The sequence below is a fragment of the Oncorhynchus keta genome, chromosome 28 (genome assembly GCF_023373465.1).
Source record: "Oncorhynchus keta strain PuntledgeMale-10-30-2019 chromosome 28, Oket_V2, whole genome shotgun sequence".
Lineage (NCBI taxonomy): Eukaryota > Metazoa > Chordata > Actinopteri > Salmoniformes > Salmonidae > Oncorhynchus > Oncorhynchus keta.
The window spans coordinates 5,373,048-5,394,940 of NC_068448.1; the positions used below are offsets into that span (position 1 = coordinate 5,373,048).

General features: G+C 42.2%; 1 protein-coding gene across 1 annotated transcript in view; it reads left to right on the top strand.

The window, feature by feature from the left end:
* The first annotated feature begins 4,526 nt into the window (after nucleotides 1-4,526).
* The window catches only part of LOC118373761 (CDK5 and ABL1 enzyme substrate 2-like), a 59,752-nt gene continuing 42,385 nt past the window's right edge, over nucleotides 4,527-21,893 (top strand). Inside the window, exon 1 of the mRNA XM_052484560.1 lies at nucleotides 4,527-5,068. Coding sequence (XP_052340520.1) covers nucleotides 4,536-5,068 — 533 coding nt within the window. The 5' untranslated portion in view covers nucleotides 4,527-4,535. The remainder of the gene's footprint in view (nucleotides 5,069-21,893) is intronic.

Genomic DNA, 21,893 nt, shown 5'->3' on the forward strand with positions numbered 1-21,893 from the left:
TTAGTGTTAAGGATTAGTGTTAAGGGTTAGTGTTAAGGGTTAGTGTTAAGGGTTAAGGGTTACTGTTAAGGTTAGTGTTAAGGGTTAGTGTTAAGGTTAGTGTTAAGGGTCGGTGTTAAGGGTTAGTGTGCAGGTTAGTGTTAAGGTTAGTGTTGAGGTTAGTGTTAAGGGTTAGTGTTAAGGATTAGTGTTAAGGGTTAGTGTTAAGGGTTAAGGGTTACTGTTAAGGTTAGTGTTAAGGGTTGGTGTTAAGGGTTACTGTTAAGGTTAGTGTTAAGGGTCGGTGTTAAGGGTTAGTGTGCAGGTTAGTGTTAAGGGTTAGTGTTAAGGGTTAGTGTTAAGGGTTAGTGTTGAGAGTTAGTGTTAAGGGTTAGTGTTAAGGGTTAGTGTTAAGGGTTAGTGTGCAGGTTAGTGTTAAGGGTTAGTGTTAAGGGTTAGTGTTAAGGGTTAGTGTTGAGAGTTAGTGTTAAGGGTTAGTGTTAATGGTTAGTGTTAAGAGTTAGTGTTAAGGTTTGATTTAGTGTTAAGGTTTGGGCTAATGTTGAGGTTAGTGTTAAGGGTTAGTGTTCAGGGTTAGTGTTCAGGTTAGTGTTAAGGGTTAGTGTTGAGGGTTAGTGTTAAGGTTAGATTTAGTGTTAGTGTTAAGGTTGGGTTTGTCTTCAAATTCTTTGTGGGTCTGTTTAATCTGAGGGAAATATGTGTCTCTAATATGGTCAAACATTTGGCAGGAGGTTAGGAAGTGCAGATCAGTTTCCACCTCATTTTGTGGGCAGTGAGCACATAGCCTGTCTTCTCTTGAGAGCCAGGTCTGCCTACTGCGGCCTTTCTCAATAGCAAGGCTCTGCTAACTGAGTCTATACATAGTCAAAGCTTTCCTTAAGTTTAGGTCAGTCACAGTGGTCAGGTATTCTGCCACCATGGATTCTCTGTTTAGGGCCAAATAGCATTCTCGTCTGCTATTTTTTTTTTGTAAATTCTTTCCAATGTGCGGTCTAATTGTGCTGTTGTCCTGGGGCTCTGTGGGTTCTGTTTGTGTTGCTGTCCTGGGGCTCTGTGGGGTGTGTTTGTGTTTGTGAACAGAGCCCCAGGACCAGCTTGCTTAGGGGACTCTTCTCCAGGTTCATCTCTCTGTAGGTGATGGCTTTGTTATGGAAGGTTTGGGAATCGCTTCCTTTTAGGTGGTTGTAGAATTTAACGGCTCTTTTCTGGATTTTGATAAATACCGGGTATTGGCCTAATTCTGCTCTGCATGCATTATTTGGTGTTTTATGTTGTACACGGAGGATATGTTTGCAGAATTCTGTATGCAGAGTCTCAAGTTGGTGGTTGTCCCATTTTGTGAATTCTTGGTTGGTGAGCGGACCCCAGACCTCACAACCGTAAAGAGCAATGAGTTCTATAACTGATTCAAGTATTTTTACCCAGATCCTAATTGGTATGTCAAATTTGATGTTGCTTTTGATGGCATAGAATGCCCTTCTTGCCTTGTCTCTTAGCTTGTTCACAGCTTAGTGGAAGTTACCTGTGGCGCTGATGTTTAGGCCGAGGTATGTATAGTTTTATGTGTGCTCCAGGGCAACAGTGTCTAGATGGAATTTGTATTTGTGGTCCTGGCAACTGGACCTTTTTTGGAACACCATTATTTTGGTCTTACTGAGATTTAGTGTCAGGTCCCAGGTCTGACAGAATCTGTGCAGAAGATCTAGGTGCTGCTGAAGGACCTCCTTGGTTGGTGACAGAAGAACCAGATCATTAGCAAACAGTAGAGATTAAACTTTAGATTCTAGTAGGGTGAGGCCGGGTGCTGCAAACTTCTAGTGCCCTTGACAATTTGTTGAAGAGGGTGGGGCTTAAGCTACATCCCTGTCTCACCCCACGGCCCTGTGGAAAGAAATGTGTGTTTTTTGACCATTTTTACCCGGACACTTGTTGTGTGTCTACATGGATTTTATAATGCCGTACGTTTTTCCCCCAACACCAATTTCCATCAGTTTGTATAGCAGACCCTCATGCCAAATTGAGTGAAAAGCTCTTTTGAAATCAACAAAGAATGAGAAGACTTTGCCTTTGTTTTGGCTTGTCTGTTTTTCAATAAGTGTATGAATATGTGAATACGTGGTCTGTCTTTATGGTAATTTGGTAAAAAGACAATTTGACATTTGCTCAGTACATTGTTTTCACTGAGGAAATGAAGGGTCAACCACAGGGTCAACCACAGGGTCAACCACAGGGTCAACCACAGGGTCAACCACTGGGTCAGCCACAGGGTCAGCCACAGGGTCAACCACAGGGGTCAGCCACAGGGTCAGCCACAGGGTCAGCCACAGGGTCAACCACTGGGTCAGCCACTGGGTCAGCCACAGGGTCAACCACTGGATCAGCCACAGGGTCAACCACAGGGTCAACCACAGGGGTCAGCCACTGGGTCAACCACAGGGGTCAACCACAGGGTAAACCACAGGGGTCAACCACAGGGGTCAACCACAGGGTCAACCACAGGGTCAACCACAGGGTCAACCACAGGGCAAGCCACAGGGTCAACCACAGGGGTCAACCACAGGGTAAACCACAGGGTCAACCACAGGGTAAACCACAGGGTCAACCACAGGGCAAGCGCCCCTGGAGCAGTTTGGGGATTAAATGCCTTGTGCAAGGGCACAACGGCAGTAGGTGGCTCCTGAGTCATGAGGCTGAGTGGTCATCCTTTTCCTTTCCATATCAGTAGTTTAACAGTGAGGATGTAGCGAGTCACCAAATAAGCGGTAAACATTCCTTTGTCCCTCTCTCCTTTAGCTATGAGTCAGATCACAGAGAATGTAGACGCTCGGTTTTCCGGTGTCCCCTTGACTGGCCTTTGGAGACAGAGAGGAAGGAAGGAAGGAAGGAAGGAAGGAAGGAAGGAAGGAAGGAAGGAAGGAAGGGAGAGGGAGAGAGACAGAGAGAGAGAGGAGAGAGAGAGAGAGAGAGAGAGAGAGAGAGAGAGAGAGAGAGAGAGAGAGAGAGAGAGAGAGAGAGAGAGAGAGAGAGGAGAGAGAGAGGGAGAGAGAGAGAGAGAGAGAGAGAGAGAGAGAGAGAGAGAGACAGAGAGAGAGAGAGAGAGAGAGAGAGAGAGAGAGAGAGAGAGAGAGAGAGAGAGAGAGAGAGAGAGAGAGAGAGAGAGAGAGAGAGAGAGAGAGAGAGAGAGAGAGAGAGAGAGGAGAGAGAGAGAGAGAGAGAGAGGGAGAGAGAGAGGGGAGAGAGAGAGAGAGAGAGAGAGAGAGAGACAGAGAGAGGGAGAGAGAGGATCAGTGAAAGAGACAGGGGATGCAACAGAGAGAGATGAGAGAGAGACAGAGAGAGACAGAGAGAGAGAGAGAGAGAGGAGAGAGAGAGACAGAGAGAGACAGAGAGAGAGAGAGGAGAGAGACAGAGAGAGAGAGAGGAGAGAGACAGAGAGAGAGAGAGGAGAGAGACAGAGAGAGAGAGGAGAGAGACAGAGAGAGAGAGACAGAGAGAGAGAGACAGAGAGAGAGGGAGAGAGAGGATCAGTGAAAGAGACAGGGGATGCAACAGAGAGAGATGAGAGAGACAGCACGGGGAGGACAGTGATATTCAGAGAGACAACAGTCCTATATAGTGCACTACTTTTAGTGTTTGTGTTTGGTTTTACTATCCTTGTGGGTACCAGAAGTCCTCACAAGGATAGTAAAACAAAATAGGGACATTTTGCAAGGTCCCCATAAGAAAAAAAGGCTGTTTTAAGGATTAGGTTAGGTTAAGGTTTGGGAAAACATGATTTTGAATTGGAATCAATTGTTTGGTCCCCACAAGGATGGTAAAACAAAATGGAGACATTTTGCAAGGTCCCCATAAGAAAAAAAGGCTGTTTTAAGGATTAGGTTTGGGTTAGGGAAAACATGATTTTGTTTGGTCCCCACAAGGATAGTAAAACAAACGTGTGTGTGTGTGTGTGTGTGTGTGTGTGTGTGTGTGTGTGTGTGTGTGTGTTGTCAGAGGACAACGTATCATTGCAGAAAATCATCAGCAGGGGATTTTGAGGATTATTTATTCACTGGTCATCATTATACCTCATCTACTAATGTAGCCATAATATCTGTCACAGATGTCTCAGCGGTCTTTGCTAACTGAAAATTGTAAACGTCAAAAATGCATGTGTCCTTATTGTTAATAACACAATATTATTATAGAGTTATTGAGTATTATTGAGAAAATAGGTTGTATTGTGAAATGTACTGTAATAGCCTAATACACTACTGAGCTGCCGTTCATTATTCGTGTCCATCTGAAGTCTAGTAAATTGATATTTTCTCAAATTGTTAGAATGTTTTCGACTTAAGGCGTTCAGAAAAAAAAGAAAAAAAATCTATTTAAAACCTTAAAAAAAAAATCCAATCTTGCCCGACCTCAGCTTTCTCCACCGTCCATCTGTTTTAATGTTATTTAGATTAGGCCCTCTCGTCCAATAGAAAGCACAGGGGGCGTGGACAGGTCCTGTTGCGCGAGTGGAACGCAGTGAGATACTTCCTCATTAGAGAATGGCGGCTGCCGCCTGCACTACCGTTAACAACGCTGCGGTTAACAACACTACCAACCCGCTGAAACAACACCGGAGGAAAAATAGAGATACGCGGCGGAGACAAGCAGCTCTCTTTTTCCTTAGTAACATTTCACTAGATGGACGGCCAGTACAACAGACATACCATGGAAACCGAGACAGCGAGTTGCTGGGGGGCGATATCGGGGCGACAGTGGCCGGGATGTTAACCGTGTCCAGCTATGGGACCTTCACTAACCTACCAACGTCTGTGAGCTGCGGGACCGTTGGGAACGTTTGCGCCGTTCCGGGACTCGGGGTTATCACTGTCCCGCCTATCTTCGTTCTGCCTTCGGACTCGTTCAATGATGGGACAACGGAGGTATTTCTGGAGAGGCGAGGGGGGTCGTTTTCCTCGCAGGGAAACCTCCTCTCTCCCTCGGGTCTCCTTCCTACTCCCCTCGGACGGCGGAAGTCCTCCACGTTGCTGTCGGTCCAGAGTTGTAATTCGGTGACTTCGGAATCGGGACGGAGGTGAGTTTAGTGCCTTGTTATTCGTGTCCTGGAGGCAGAGGTTTTTAGTGCTGTGTATCAGGGATCGTTTGTAATGACACCTCAGTGTATCCATCGGCTTGTCATTTCAACTGTACCCACGTTTGTGAGTCTTGATACGTTGTAGCGTTGATACACGATACAATGTTTCATTTTAACCACACAACAACCATCCGTTGTTTACATTATATATTCTCTCGACTGGCTACTTTGTAGAGAGAGAGGCACCTATAACAAGCAGCTAGACAGGCCATTTTACTAAGTTCAGTTAGACTGGACTGATGGTGTCGTTTTACACACAGACATCAATCAACTGGTTATTGTCTCATCCCGACTTGCTGTAATACTTTGCTATTATATGAACCAGGTAAATGAGTGTTTTCACGTACGGTAAGGTAAGTTTTCCACATTTTGTTACTTTACAGCCTTATTCTAAAATGGATTAAGTTGTTTTCCCCCCTCATCAATCTACACACAATACCCCATAATGACAAAACAAAAACAGGGGTTTAGATTTTTTTTGCATATATATATATATAACTGATCACATTTACATAAGTATTCAGACCTTTTACTCAGTACTTTGTTGAAGCACCTTTGTCAGTGATTACAGCCTCGAGTCTTCTTGGGTATGACGCTACAAGCTGGGCACACCTGTATTTGGGGAGTTTCTCTCATTCTTCTCTGCAGATCCTCTCAAGCTCTGTCAAGTTGGTTGGGGAGTGTTTCTGTACAGCTATTTTCAGTTCTAATATAATAATAATAATATAATAATATAATAATAATAATAATAATATATGCCATTTAGCAGACGCTTTTATCCAAAGCGACTTACAGTCATGTGTGCATACATTCTACGTATGGGTGGTCCCGGGGATCGAACCCACTACCCTGGCGTTACAAGCGCCATGCTCTACCAACTGAGCTACCGGGTTCAAGTCCAGGCTCTAGCTGGGCCACTCAAGGACATTCAGAGACTTGTCCGAAGCCACTCATGCGTTGTCTTGGCTGTGTCCTAAGGGTCGTTGTCCTTTTGGAAGGTGAACCTTCACCCCAGTCTGAGGTCCTGAGTGATCTGGAGCAGGTTTTCATCAAGGATCTCTCTGTACTTTGCTCCGTTCATCTTGATCCTGACTAGGCTCCCAGACCCTGCTACTGAAAAACATCCCCACGGCATGATGATGCTTCCACCACCATGCTTCACCATAGGGATGGTGCCAGGTTTCCTCCAGACATGACGCTTGGCATTCAGACCAAAGAGTACAATCTTGGTTTCATCACACCATAGAATCTTGTTTCTCATGGTCTGGGTGCTTTTTGGCAAACTCCAAGCGGGCTGTCATGTGCCTTTTACTGAGGAGTGGCTTCTGTCTGGCCACCCTACCATATAGGCCTGCTTGGTGGAGTGCTGCAGAGATGGTTGTCCTTCTGGAAGGTTCCCCCATCTCCACAGAGGAACGCTGGAGCTCTGTCAGAGTGACCATTGTGGTTCTTGGTCACTTCCCTGACCAAGGCCCTTCTCCCTCGATTGCTCAGTTTGGCCAGTTCTAGGAAGAGTCTTGGTATTTTCCAAACTTCTTCCATTTAAGAATGATGGAGGCCACTGTGTTCTTGGGGGCCTTCAATGCTGGAGGAATGTTTTGGTACCCTTCCCCGGACCTGTGCCTCAACACAATCCTGTCTCGGTGCTCTACGGACAATTACTTCAACCTCCTGGCTTTGTTTTTTGCTCTGACATGTACTGTCAACTGACCGTATATAGACAGGTGTGAGCCTTTCCAAATCATGTCCAATCGATTGACTTTACCACAGGTGGACTTCAATCAAGTTGTAGAAACAAGGATGATCAATGGAAACAGGATGCACCTGAGCTCCATTTACAGTCTCATAGCAAAGGTTCTGAATACTTGTGTGAATAAGGTATTTCTGTTTTTATATATATATATATATATATATATATAGGATTATACAGTGCAGTATACAGTATTCAGATCCCTTGACTTTTTCCACATTTTGTTACGTTGCAGCCTTTTTCTAAAACGGATTAAATAAAACAATTATCAACAGCAATCTACACACAATAACATATATATATATATATATAACATTTCTAAACCTGTTTTTGCTTTGTCGTTATGGGTTATTGTGTGTAGATTGCTGTTGATAATTGTTTTATTTAATTTTTGAAGGCACTGAATAATCCTCTTTAGAGGAACCGATTCTTCAATGTAGCCACCCTTTGCCTTGATGACAGCTTTGCACACTGGCGTTCTCTCTAAGTCCTCTTTTTAAAGTGAACTCTAGGGGTAAAAAAGAACTCCGTTCCCTTTGAATGAGGACTCAACTCTTTTGCCAGATCACTTAACCTGTTTTGTGGTCCGAGTCCTATTTGCATTCACATTGCTTTGTATAGAAAGGAACCAAGATCTTTTCCCAACATTTACTCAATGCATTCTGGGGTTTTACCATGAGCAGGACGAGCCATTCCATCAGAATGTTGTCATCACACTGATAGATATATACTTATATTTTGGAAGTTAAAAGTTTGCATTTAGTTAAAAGATGAGACAATAATTGTAAACAAAAGATACTATTAACGTGTACATATTATTGGTAACAGAATAAATAGCAGAAGAATAACTGCACAGAAATAGAGAATTGTACACCCAGCATAGGCTACTTCCCCTATAATTAACCAATAAGACATGGGGGGGATGTGGTATATGGCCGATATACTACAGCTAAGGGCTGTTCTTCTTAAGCACGACGCAACGCAGAGTGCCTGGATACAGCCCTTAGCCGTTGTATATTGGCCATATACCACAAACCCCTGAGGTGCCTTATTGCTATTATAAACTGTTTTACCAACGTAATTAGAGCACTAAAAAAATATATATGTTTTGTCATACCCGTGGTATACGGTCTGATATACCACAGCTGTCAGCCAATCAGCATTCAGGGTTTGAACCACCCAGTTTATAATATGGTACAAAATCTCTGTTGTCTTCTCGCACTAAACACCTTACGAAGCTCTCTTAGCCTATAGATCACAACTTGCAAACAAATTATCTGAACAAAAAAAACTGCTGGAATTTATCTGCAACCTTGACAATCGCTAATCAATATCCAAAAACACAGCGTTTTCTTCACATCTTCTCTCTATTGTGACACCAGTGTGAGGGGTTATAACAGTAGTCTAGGGGTTATAACAGTAGTCTAGCGGTTATAACAGTAGTCTAGGGGTTATAACAGTAGTCTAGTGTGAGGGGTTATAACAGTAGTCTAGTGTGAGGGGTTATAACAGTAGTCTAGGGGTTATAACAGTAGTCTAGTGTGAGGGGTTATAACAGTAGTCTAGTGTGAGGGGTTATAACAGTAGTCTAGTGTGAGGGGTTATAACAGTAGTCTAGGGGTTATAACAGTAGTCTAGGGGTTATAACAGTAGTCTAGGGGTTATAACAGTAGTCTAGGGGTTATAACAGTAGTCTAGGGGTTATAACAGTAGTCTAGTGTGAGGGGTTATAACAGTAGTCTAGTGTGAGGGGTTATAACAGTAGTCTAGTGTGAGGGGTTATAACAGTAGTCTAGTGTGAGGGGTTATAACAGTAGTCTAGTGTGAGGGGTTATAACAGTAGTCTAGTGTGAGGGGTTATAACAGTAGTCTAGTGTGAGGGGTTATAACAGTAGTCTAGTGTGAGGGGTTATAACAGTAGTCTAGTGTGAGGGGTTATAACAGTAGTCTAGTGTGAGGGGTTATAACAGTAGTCTAGTGTGAGGGGTTATAACAGTAGTCTAGTGTGAGGGGTTATAACAGTAGTCTAGGGGTTATAACAGTAGTCTAGGGGTTATAACAGTAGTCTAGGGGTTATAACAGTAGTCTAGGGGTTATAACAGTAGTCTAGGGGTTATAACAGTAGTCTAGTGTGAGGGGTTATAACAGTAGTCTAGGGGTTATAATAGTAGTCTAGGGGTTATAACAGTAGTCTAGGAGTTATAACAGTAGTCTAGGGGTTATAACAGTAGTCTAGGGGTTATAACAGTAGTCTAGGGGTTATAACAGTAGTCTAGGGGTTATAACAGTAGTCTAGGGGTTATAACAGTAGTCTAGGGGTTATAACAGTAGTCTAGGGGTTATAACAGTAGTCTAGGGGTTATAACAGTAGTCGAGGGGTTATAACAGTAGTCTAGTGTGAGGGGTTATAACAGTAGTCTAGGGGTTATAACAGTAGTCTAGTGTGAGGGGTTATAACAATAGTCTAGTGTGAGGGGTTATAACAGTAGTCTAGGTGTTATAACAGTAGTCTAGTTATAACAGGGTTATAACAGTAGTCTAGTGTGAGGGGTTATAACAGTAGTCTAAGGGTTATAACAGTAGTCTAGGGTTATACACATACCCCCAACAAGATTTAGATGCAAGTGGCTGTTCCACTGGTTGTCATAGGTGTTTGCACCAATTTGTAAGTCGCTCTGGATAAGAGCGTCTGCTAAATGACTTAAATGTAAATGTAATAACAGTAGTCTAGGGGTTATAACAGTAGTCTAGGGGTTATAACAGTAGTCTAGGGGTTATAACAGTAGTCTAGGGGTTATAACAGTAGTCTAGTGTATGGTGCAGGAATCACAAGGGAACCTGGAGAGCGTTATGTTCACATTGCCCTAAAAAAAGGGAACCTCTTTAGATGGTCTGTTTGGTTCACTTCGGGGCCTCTTTTGAGGGGTCTGAGTTCTGTAGTTGTGGGTGCTCTGCACAAAAAATACAGCAAACCGCACGGAATTCACAAACATTCTCTGAAAGGAACCAAGTGTGAAAACACTACTCAAAGAAGCCTTGTTGTGATTGGGCAATACACAATAGGCTACTTGTATTTCAATTTCGTTGACCAAAAGGTGTATTATTGGTCAATTACTTCCCCAAAATAAAATAAACAACCAAGTCAACTGCAGTTTCCTCTGTCCACACACACACACACACACACACAAAGACTTCTACTGTAGCCTATGTGTATAGCTAGTGTACAGAGCAGTGGATGATTTGTGATACGACAGGCACACACTGTGTGTTTACATCATGGGTTAGAACCCCTGTTTTACACTACTCATGTACTGGATCTGCCCAAGCAGGACAAGTTACCAGTCACTCAACTGCAGTTTTCTCCACACAACGCTACTGTATTTGGATAGCCTATAATACGCACCATACGGCACCCTATTCCCTAGACAGTGCACTACTTTGACATAGGGTTCTCTGGTTAAAAGTAGTGCACTACTTTGACATAGGGTTCTCTGGTTAAAAGTAGTGCACTACTTTGACATAGGGTTCTCTGGTTAAAAGTAGTGCACTACTTTGACATAGGGTTCTCTGGTTAAAAGTAGTGCACTACTTTGACATAGGGTTCTCTGGTTAAAAGTAGTGCACTACTTTGACATAGGGTTCTCTGGTTAAAAGTAGTGCACTACTTTGACATAGGGTTCTCTGGTTAAAAAGTAATGTACTACTTTGACATAGGGTTCTCTGGTTAAAAGTAGTGCACTACTTTGACATAGGGTTCTCTGGTTAAAAGTAGTGCACTACTTTGACATAGGGTTCTCTGGTTAAAAGTAGTGCACTACTTTGACATAGGGTTCTCTGGTTAAAAGTAGTGCACTACTTTGACATAGGGTTCTCTGGTTAAAAGTAGTGCACTACTTTGACATAGGGTTCTCTGGTTAAAAGTAGTGCACTACTTTGACATAGGGTTCTCTGGTTAAAAGTAGTGTACTACTTTGACATAGGGTTCTCTGGTTAAAAGTAGTGCACTACTTTGACATAGGGTTCTCTGGTTAAAAGTAGTGCACTACTTTGACATAGGGTTCTCTGGTTAAAAGTAGTGCACTACTTTGACATAGGGTTCTCTGGTTAAAAGTAGTGCCCTATGAAGGGAACAGGATGCCATTTGGGATGCTGGATGTCTATGCCACAAAGGGGGGTGGGGGGGACTGTGGTGGATTGCCTGTTCGTTTTTAAAATAGGCACAAGTTACTACTTGTAGTGTGTGATTAGCATAGCAGTGTTTATGGCAGCCTACTCATACACCCATCTAGACGTTGAGGCGGAAATGTTTGGTGGAGTCTACAGTTTGTGGGGGCTTTTATAATGTGCCAACTTTAGACTTTCCGTGCAAGGGTTTTGTCAGGTGACTTGTCTCACTGCATCACCGTTAGGTAGGATAGATTGTTTGCAATATAATATGTGTTTTGATGTATTTAGGACTATTTTTCTTTCTCAATGAATGTCGACGAGTAAACTTCACTGAAAATGGTCCTTCTGTAGCTCAGTTGGTAGAGCATGGCGCTTGTAACGCCAGGGTAGTGGGTTCGATCCCCGGGACCACCCATACGTAGAATGTATGCACACATGACTGTAAGTCGCTTTGGATAAAAGCGTCTGCTAAATGGCATATATATAAAATGGTCCAAAAATACATCAAAACACATTATGTTGCATACCTGTTTCGTTTTAAGGGTCCTGTCTAATTCTTTCTGCAAGCGGTTCAGTTGCCAGTGCAAATAGGAGGGATTGGAATGAGGACATCCCTGTCTTTTGCCTCTTTCTAACGCAATTTGATCAGATAACGTATCATGTTTGGATATGGTTGCTTTAGGATATTTTTATATCATATTTGAATTGCGTTTTTTATTATTTCATTTGGAAAACTTTCAAAGTTTTTAATAGAAAACACCATTCAAGACAGTCATGAATGAGCCTTTTCGTCATCAACAGCCATTATTGATACATCTAGATCTTGTTTTTGTTTTTTTAGCATATCGAATTAAATTGAAACATGTTCTTGAATTTGTTTCTAAGTGTCTAGTTTTAATAAACCGTGTTTGGATTAATATTTATCAAGTCTTGAAGAACTTTTTCCATTCTGTTGCAGGTGAACTTTGTTGTGATTTTATTGTTTACTGTAATCAGCAGGGGACTCTACAGATTTTCCCCATTTTTAAATATAACTGAAATAACGGTTTGATACATGGAACTAGGAAGTCCTGAGTTGAGTGACTTGTGTTGTCATTTGAGTAAGTACGGGACGTTACTTTGTCCCAAAATGTTGAATATAATTTTATAGAAAAGCCGTCCATTCCTGGTGCTTTTCACCATGCGAATGTTTTAACTGACATAGTATTTATTTTTGGGCGATCTCTGTTTTTAGTGATTTAATTTTTTTTGTCTGCTCATAGCTCCTTCAGGATAGTGGAGTCTAAAAAGGCATGGTCGGGTCAGTCCCACTGTTGTGTAATTCTAATTTGTATAGATTTTCATAGATTTTAAAATTGTAATTAATCTCATGGTTGTTTCTAATGTGTTTTGTATCTTGATGTATTAAAATTATAACTGGTTTGACGTGTATTCGTTATGTAAGGGCTGTTAGAGATGTTTACCAGGTTTAGTAACCATTTAAGTAGTACGCTTTATGTGAGGGCTGTTAGATGTTTAGTAACCATTAAGTAGTATGCTTTATGTGAGGGCTGTTAGATGTTTAGTAACCATTAAGTAGTATGCTTTATGTGAGGGCTGTTTACCAGGTTTAGTAACCATTTAAGTAGTATGCTCTATGTGAGGGCTGTTCGATGTTTAGTAACCATTAAGTAGTACCCTTTATGTGAGGGCTGTTTACCAGGTTTAGTAACCATTTAAGTAGTACGCTTTATGTGAGGGCTGTTCGATGTTTAGTAACCATTAAGTAGTATGCTCTATGTGAGGGCTGTTCGATGTTTAGTAACCATTAAGTAGTACGCTTTATGTGAGGGCTGTTAGATGTTTAGTAACCATTAAGTAGTATGCTTTATGTGAGGGCTGTTAGATGTTTAGTAACCATTAAGTAGTCAGCTTTATGTGAGGGCTGTTCGATGTTTAGTAACCATTAAGTGGTAAGCTTTATGTGAGGGCTGTTAGATGTTTAGTAACCATTAAGTAGTATGCTCTATGTGAGGGCTGTTAGATGTTTAGTAACCATTAAGTGGTCAGCTTTATGTGAGGGCTGTTCGATGTTTAGTAACCATTAAGTAGTATGCTCTATGTGAGGGCTGTTAGAGATGTTTACCAGGTTTATTAACCATTAAATAGTACGCTTTATGTGAGGGCTGTTAGATGTTTAGTAACCATTAAGTGGTCAGCTTTATGTGAGGGCTGTTCGATGTTTAGTAACCATTAAGTGGTCAGCTTTATGTGAGGGCTGTTAGAGATGTTTACCAGGTTTATTAACCATTAAATAGTACGCTTTATGTGAGGGCTGTTAGAGATGTTTACCAGGTTTATTAACCATTAAATAGTACGCTTTATGTAAGGGCTGTTAGAGATGTTTACCAGGTTTATTAACCATTTAAGTAGTATGCTCTATGTGAGGGCTGTTCGATGTTTAGTAACCATTAAGTGGTCAGCTTTATGTGAGGGCTGTTAGATGTTTAGTAACCATTAAATAGTACGCTTTATGTAAGGGCTGTTAGAGATGTTTACCAGGTTTATTAACCATTAAATAGTACGCTTTATGTAAGGGCTGTTAGAGATGTTTACCAGGTTTATTAACCATTAAATAGTACGCTTTATGTAAGGGCTGTTAGAGATGTTTACCAGGTTTATTAACCATTAAATAGTACGCTTTATGTAAGGGCTGTTAGAGATGTTTACCAGGTTTATTAACCATTAAATAGTACGCTTTATGTAAGGGCTGTTAGAGATGTTTACCAGGTTTATTAACCATTTAAGTAGTATGCTCTATGTGAGGGCTGTTCGATGTTTAGTAACCATTAAGTGGTCAGCTTTATGTGAGGGCTGTTCGATGTTTAGTAACCATTAAGTGGTCAGCTTTATGTAAGGGCTGTTAGAGATGTTTACCAGGTTTAGTAACCATTTAAGTAGTACGCTTTATGTGAGGGCTGTTAGATGTTTAGTAACCATTAAGTAGTATGCTTTATGTGAGGGCTGTTAGATGTTTAGTAACCATTAAGTAGTATGCTTTATGTGAGGGCTGTTAGATGTTTAGTAACCATTAAGTAGTATGCTTTATGTGAGGGCTGTTAGATGTTTAGTAACCATTAAGTAGTATGCTCTATGTGAGGGCTGTTCGATGTTTAGTAACCATTAAGTAGTATGCTTTATGTGAGGGCTGTTCGATGTTTAGTAACCATTAAGTAGTACGCTTTATGTGAGGGCTGTTAGATGTTTAGTAACCATTAAGTAGTATGCTCTATGTGAGGGCTGTTCGATGTTTAGTAACCATTAAGTAGTACGCTTTATGTGAGGGCTGTTCGATGTTTAGTAACCATTAAGTAGTATGCTCTATGTGAGGGCTGTTCGATGTTTAGTAACCATTAAGTGGTACGCTTTATGTGAGGGCTGTTCGATGTTTAGTAACCATTAAGTAGTACGCTTTATGTGAGGGCTGTTTACCAGGTTTAGTAACCATTAAGTAGTATGCTCTATGTGAGGGCTGTTCGATGTTTAGTAACCATTAAGTAGTACGCTTTATGTGAGGGCTGTTAGATGTTTAGTAACCATTAAGTAGTACGCTTTATGTGAGGGCTGTTAGATGTTTAGTAACCATTAAGTAGTATGCTCTATGTGAGGGCTGTTTGATGTTTAGTAACCATTAAGTGGTAAGGTTTATGTGAGGGCTGTTCGATGTTTAGTAACCATTAAGTAGTACGCTCTATGTGAGGGCTGTTCGATGTTTAGTAACCATTAAGTAGTCAGCTTTATGTGAGGGCTGTTTACCAGGTTTAGTAACCATTAAGTGGTAAGCTTTATGTGAGTTTAACCTGTAGTTGTTGGCTCTCTTCATTCAGTAAAATATATTCCTAATTAAGTTCAGAAATGTTATTTTCTTCTTTACCTTACAAAGATTTTTTTCCTAAAATAGTGATTTATTTTCTTTTAATGTTAATTTCTAAACTCGATTGAAAGTTTGCTGTATGTTGTTAGTCAACCAACTGGGTCACAGTGTGGTTGTTAACCTGCATGTATAGAGTCAACACACACAAAACATGATGTTTTGGCCTGAACCGTGTTACATACATTACCTTTGTGCTTGTCACACACTGTCGATGCTAGTAGCTTAATGTTTGAGACTGTCTGCTAGTAGTTTAATGCTTATTGAGACCGCCGATGCTAGTAGCTTACCGCTTATTGAGACTGCCGATGCTAGTAGCTTAACGCTTATTGAGACTGCCGATGCTAGTAGCTTACCGCTTATTGAGACTGCCGATGCTAGTAGCTTAACGCTTATTGAGACAGCCGATGCTAGTAGCTTAACGCTTATTGAGACTGTCGATGCTAGTAGCTTAACGCTTATTGAGACTGCCGATGCTAGTAGCTTACCGCTTACCGCTTATTGAGACTGCCGATGCTAGTAGCTTAATGTTTGAGACTGTCTGCTAGTAGTTTAATGCTTATTGAGACCGCCGATGCTAGTAGCTTACCGCTTATTGAGACTGCCGATGCTAGTAGCTTAACGCTTATTGAGACTGCCGATGCTAGTAGCTTAACGCTTATTGAGACTGCCGATGCTAGTAGCTTAACGCTTATTGAGACAGCCGATGCTAGTAGCTTACCGCTTATTGAGACTGCCGATGCTAGTAGCTTAACGCTTATTGAGACTGCCGATGCTAGTAGCTTAACGCTTATTGAGACTGCCGATGCTAGTAGCTTAACGCTTATTGAGACTGTCGATGCTAGTAGCTTAACGCTTATTGAGACTGTCGATGCTAGTAGCTTAACGCTTATTGAGACTGTCGATGCTAGTAGCTTAACGCTTATTGAGACTGTCGATGCTAGTAGCTTAACGCTTATTGAGACTGTCGATGCTAGTAGCTTAACGCTTATTGAGACTGTCGATGCTAGTAGCTTAACGCTTATTGAGACTGCCGATGCTAGTAGCTTAACGCTTATTGAGACTGCCGATGCTAGTAGCTTAACGCTTATTGAGACTGTCGATGCTAGTAGCTTAACGCTTATTGAGACTGTCGATGCTAGTAGCTTACCGCTTATTGAGACTGTCGATGCTAGTAGCTTACCGCTTATTGAGACTGTCGATGCTAGTAGCTTACCGCTTATTGAGACTGTCGATGCTAGTAGCTTAACGCTTATTGAGACTGTCGATGCTAGAAGCTTAACGCTTAATGTTTATTGAGACTGTCGACGCTAGTATCTTCATGCTTATTGAAACTGTCGATGCTAGTAGCTTAACGTTCACTCTTCAAGGGTAGACAGAGGGCTAGTAGCCATAGCAAGCTGTTTTTGTAAGTAACAAATTTGTTCTTTATTGACCTGCCTGGTAAAATGAAATATGTTGTTGCTCATACAAGACAGGTGAGACAGAGATGAACACACAGACCACAGCAGAGGCTGCTCTGTGAGAACAAGCCCTACGCTGGAATCTGAATGACATCATCAGTCTAAGGGGGCCAGAGGAAAGGGTTGTTGTTCTGTCTTCTGAAACTTTCACATCTGAAAATGGTCTTAGCTAGGCTTATAACAAGGAACTGAAACAAACCACTCCCTACAGCACGATGATGTCACACTGTAAAAGTAGCATGACCAGCTAGGACTGTGTGTTGGGGGGTGGGGCCCGGACGGTGTGTTGGGGGTGGGGCCCGGACGGTGTGTTGGGGGTGGGGCCCGGACGGTGTGTTGGGGGTGGGGCCCGGACGGTGTGTTGGGGGTGGGGCCCGGACTGTGTGTTGGGGGTGGTGCCCGGACTGTGTGTTGGGGGTGGGGCCCGGACTGTGTGTTGGGGGTGGGGCCCGGACTGTGTGTTGACTGTCCTCTGACCTCTGCTCTACCCCCCTCTCTTCCCAGGCTGTCTGTCTCCAGAGCCAAATTAATGAAGTCCTGTATAAACACACAGTCTCAGTCTCTAGCCTGCATAATGTCTATCTGCTAACAGCCATTCCAGGACAGATAACATGCATGGTCCGTTTTTCTCCAAATACAGGCCTGTCTGTCCAATAGACCACCTGTCTGTCTGACCCATTGACCACCTGTCTGTCTGACCCATTGACCACCTGTCTGTCTGACCCATTGACCACCTGTCTGTCTGACCCATTGACCACCTGTCTGTCTGACCCATTGACCACCTGTCTGACCCATTGACCACCTGGCGTTTGGAACAAAAACAAAACATTCTAGACTATATAACATATCATCTGAAATTAGATGATGCATTTGTCCCAAATGGTATCCTATATAGTGCACTAGTTTTGACCAGGGCCCCTACGGAATAGGGTGTCATTTGTAATGCACCCCTACATGTTGTGGTATTCTCATGACCGTAGCCAGATGTTCATGTAAGGTACGTTCCAAATGGCACCCTGTTCTCTATTTAGTGTCCCAAAATGGCACCCGGTTCTCTATTTAGTGTCCCAAAATGGCACCCGGTTCTCTATTTAGTGTCCCAAAATGGCACCCTGTTCTCTATTTAGTGTCCCAAAATGGCACCCGGTTCTCTATTTAGTGTCCCAAAATGGCACCCGGTTCTCTATTTAGTGTCCCAAAATGGCACCCGGTTCTCTATTTAGTGTCCCAAAATGGCACCCGGTTCTCTATTTAGTGTCCCAAAATGGCACCCTGTTCTCTATATAGTGCACTACCTTTGAACAGGGCCCGTCATGCCAAATAGTTTCCCCCCTGCCAAAAAGTGTCACAATGGGATTCCATGAGTTCTAGCTTCTGTTGCTAGGGATGTTGCTAGAACTTGCAAAATTCTGACCGGATTACGTGATGAATCAAAGCGTCCGTTGCTATGCTGGTTGCTTGGATCTATTTCACTTCATAAGCGCTCGCTCAGTTCGCACAAAATTATTACCTCAGAATTGCTCCTCGAGGACGGTGTTTTTGAGGATGACAACCTGCTGCTTCAGAGGACAAAAAAGACTGGAAAGAGAACACTCTTTAACCTTACCATATATTTGTCTTTATATAAGAACACTTGTTAAATAGGAAGATATAATGTAGGCTGTATATAGATTGACGTTGCTAGCTACTGTACTTATTTACCTCAGCCTGTCTGGTCATTTAGCCAGCCAGCCAGCCAGTTTTATTTAGCTAACGTTAGCTAGCTAGCTACTGTACTTATTTACCTCAGCCTGTCTGGTCATTTAGCCAGCCAGCCAGCCAGTTTTATTTAGCTAATGTTAGCTAGCTAGCTACTGTAACTGTTATTGTAGCTTTCTATATGTATATATCTTGCATTTCAATGGCACCCCTCAGAGATTTTCTTTTAACTTTCCAACCAGGCGAAGTACAATGAAGGCACTACGGATCTCGACAAGGGGCGCAACGTTAAGCAGTGCTATTTAGATAACTGGACGGATTTAGCTACGTACAACCAATTTCCATCTAGCTAGTTGGTCGTCTACATTTTGCTAGCGGTACATATAGTTCAATGGGAGGACGGCTCGTAATAATGTCTGGAATGGAGTAAATGGAGTGGTCACCATAACACATGATCGGTAAGTGTCCCAATTCAAATTTTTCCCTGACAAGTTGTTTTTGTGATGGTTACTTTATTTGACCACAGCAGAGTTAAATATTCTAGAATGTGTGTGTTGTCGTGGAAATTTCCTCTATTTACCAAATCATGGGAGCAAACCACACACACAAGTCAGTTAGTTATCAAGGTCCATCTTTAATTATATGAGCTCTATTACAATCCTGTGACTCTCAGGTAATTCAGTGTCTCCCAGTGAATTCTCTGAGAGCCCCCTTACAATGCAACTGAGTTCCTTTAATAGCAAAGAACACACATAGTCAGACAGCATAGACATAATTCATTGTTCAGCTTTGTCTCCTTTCCCAAACCCCAGAACCATAAACCAATTCTCCATATCAACAGGCATATATCAAATTGTCATTTAGATACAACCAACTCTAAATACAACCAAACCTGGACAAGCTCACGGAGAGGAGAATGAGGCTATAGGTTAAGATAGAAACAACATTAGAGGGAGCATATAATGATTCCAGACACTGCCACCCTCCTTTCCCCACTGGGAAAGGTAGGGAGTAAAAGATATGTTTACACATGATGACACTTTGACCTCTCCCCTCTCTGTGGCCCATGCAACTTAGTCTTGACATAGAACAGATAACTGCAACCCCGCCACAGTATTATACAAAAATACAATGCTGATGAGAAGTAACTTACACACATTTGATGAATATAAAACATAATGTTACCAACAAATTCTGAATCTTCCACGACAGTGTGTGTGTGTGTGTTTCAGTATCTTTACAAATATGAAAATGTGCATACTGTTTGACACCGACGTGGGTAACAAAATAATCTTCTCTCTAACACTTTAAATGTTAGGGGTTGACCTCATTCACTAAATCTAGGAACAGCTGGTGTCTGATGGCGACCGATCACTTTACCAAGTGGATGGAGGCAATACCCATTTAAGGTCAGTACAGGAAGAGCACGTGCTTAACTCTAAATTCCCTTTTGTAAACCCGTTTTAAAAAGGGTGCTCGGGAACCGGTTAGATTCTGGGTTAAACTTGGAACGTTGTTTTACTCAGCAGTATAGTATCTGAGGAGTGATGGAGACTGTTACATCAGATGTTAACAGTTATCTGTAGGAGCCAGATGGCTTTGGAATGTGCTGGGTGGACGGGAGGAAGTCACGGGATTGGTTTAGGGGAAGTGGATGGACATCTGTGGATTAGGCAAATGAGGGGGTCAGGGGTCAGGTCAGATCCCCCCCTAAGGGTGAAATGATGTTTTATTATCGTATTACTTTTGTCTTCCTGTGGAACCATAAGATGTAAGGTTTGGAGAGAAGGAGGAGTGTCTTACATGGAGTATATATACTTGTAGTTGTGGAAACATGTTTTGTCTGAATGACGCTGTATTGATCCTCTGGGAAGAATAAACTTGGTTAAGCTTTCATAATGTCCGAACCAAACAGAATCCAAAAATAGATGTTATTTTTGTGTGATACACATCAAGGATGAGACCGCCTCCAAGGCGATGGTGGACATTGTTCATGTATTTTTTTGGGGGGCCCCCTCCAAGAGATATGTAAGAAATGTATTTGTAATGTGAAATATAATTGCATTTATTCCTGTTATCAATCAAGGTGAGACTGAACATGGATGGACAAGGCGCAGGAGAAATGTAAGGAGGGCTACCGGAGCAGAATCAAGAAGGGGACTAAGTGCTATGACATCCGGGTGCTATTTTTTTTTTTTTAAGAACAAATTTCTTATTTTCAATGACTGCCTAGGAACAGTGGGTTAACTGCCTGTTCAGGGACAGAACGACAGATTAGTACCTTGTCAGCTCAGGGGTTTGAACTTGCAACCTTCCGGTTACTAGTCCAACGCTATAACCACTAGGCTACCCTGCCACCTCTACACTCTAACCACTAGGCTACCCTGCCACCTCTACACTCTAACCACTAGGCTACCCTGCCACCTCTACACTCTAACCACTAGGCTACCCTGCCGCCGCTACACTCTAACCACCAGGCTACCCTGCCGCCCCAGTTACAGGGGAGGGGATATTAACTACTAGGCTACCTGCCGTCCCTACACTCTAACCACTAGGCTACCCTGCTCTCCTCTACACTCTAACCACTAGGCTACCTGCCGCCTCTACACTCTAACCACTAGGCTACCCTGCCGCCTCTACACTCTAACCACTAGGCTACCCTGCCGCCTCTACACTCTAATCACTAGGCTACCCTGCCTCCTCTACACTCTAAGCACTAGGCTACCCTGCCGCCTCTACACTCTAACCACTAGGCTACCCTGCCGCCCCAACAGTAGTTTGAAGTAATGTTTTAATTTTATTTGTAAAAAAAAAATGGTTTAAACCGAGAAAATTGTCACGAAAAATAGGCCTTGTTTGCATAGTGTTAGCAGTTGATGTTACTCTTCAATAACGCAGACCCCAAAGCAAATCATAGGGAGAAAAATAGGTTTATTCAAAGAGGACAAATCATGGATATTATGCTGAGAGGTAGATGTTCATTCTCCCCTGTCCTCAGTGAGTCTCCACAGAACGAAGAGACAGGATGTAGTTTTATAACCCAACCCTAGTCGGTGGTAGACCAATTAGAATGCCTTGCAATAAAATTGGGCCAATGGCCAAATAACAAGTATCCTGTTTCAGGCTCAATGCCTAGACAATCTCAATCGTTAGTCCTCTGCTTTTGTGTATTTATCTTCTAAATGTTCTTACACTAGAGATGGTGAAAAGAATGTAATTTAGGTTGTAATGATCGCCAAAATTCTAATCGTTAGGTCGTCTCACCGTTGATATAGCAACGGACGCTCATAGTTCATCAAATCCCATTGTGATGCGGAGGGGGACGCTTTTTGGCCAGGGGACATTATTAGGCATGACAGCCCCATTGGGAATAGGGTGCCATCTGAGACACCTGGAGTGTCTGCACTTTTCTCGCTAAATGGGATAATGTATCTAAATTAAATGGGATAATGCATGTAAATTAAATGGGATAATATATGTAAATTAAATGGGATAATGCGTGTAAATTAAATGGGATAATGTATTTCGGTGAAATGGGATAATGTATCTAAATTAAATGGGATAATGCATGTCAATGAAATGGGATAATGTATTTCAATGAAATGGGATGTTTTCAAATTAAATGGGATAATGTATCTAAATGAACTGGGATAATGTATTGCCATGAAATGGGATAATGTATCTAAATTAAGTGAAAATAATGCATGCCAATGAAATGGGATAATGTATTTAAATTGATGTCCGCCAACCTTCGATCGCCAAGTAAGAGGAAATGTT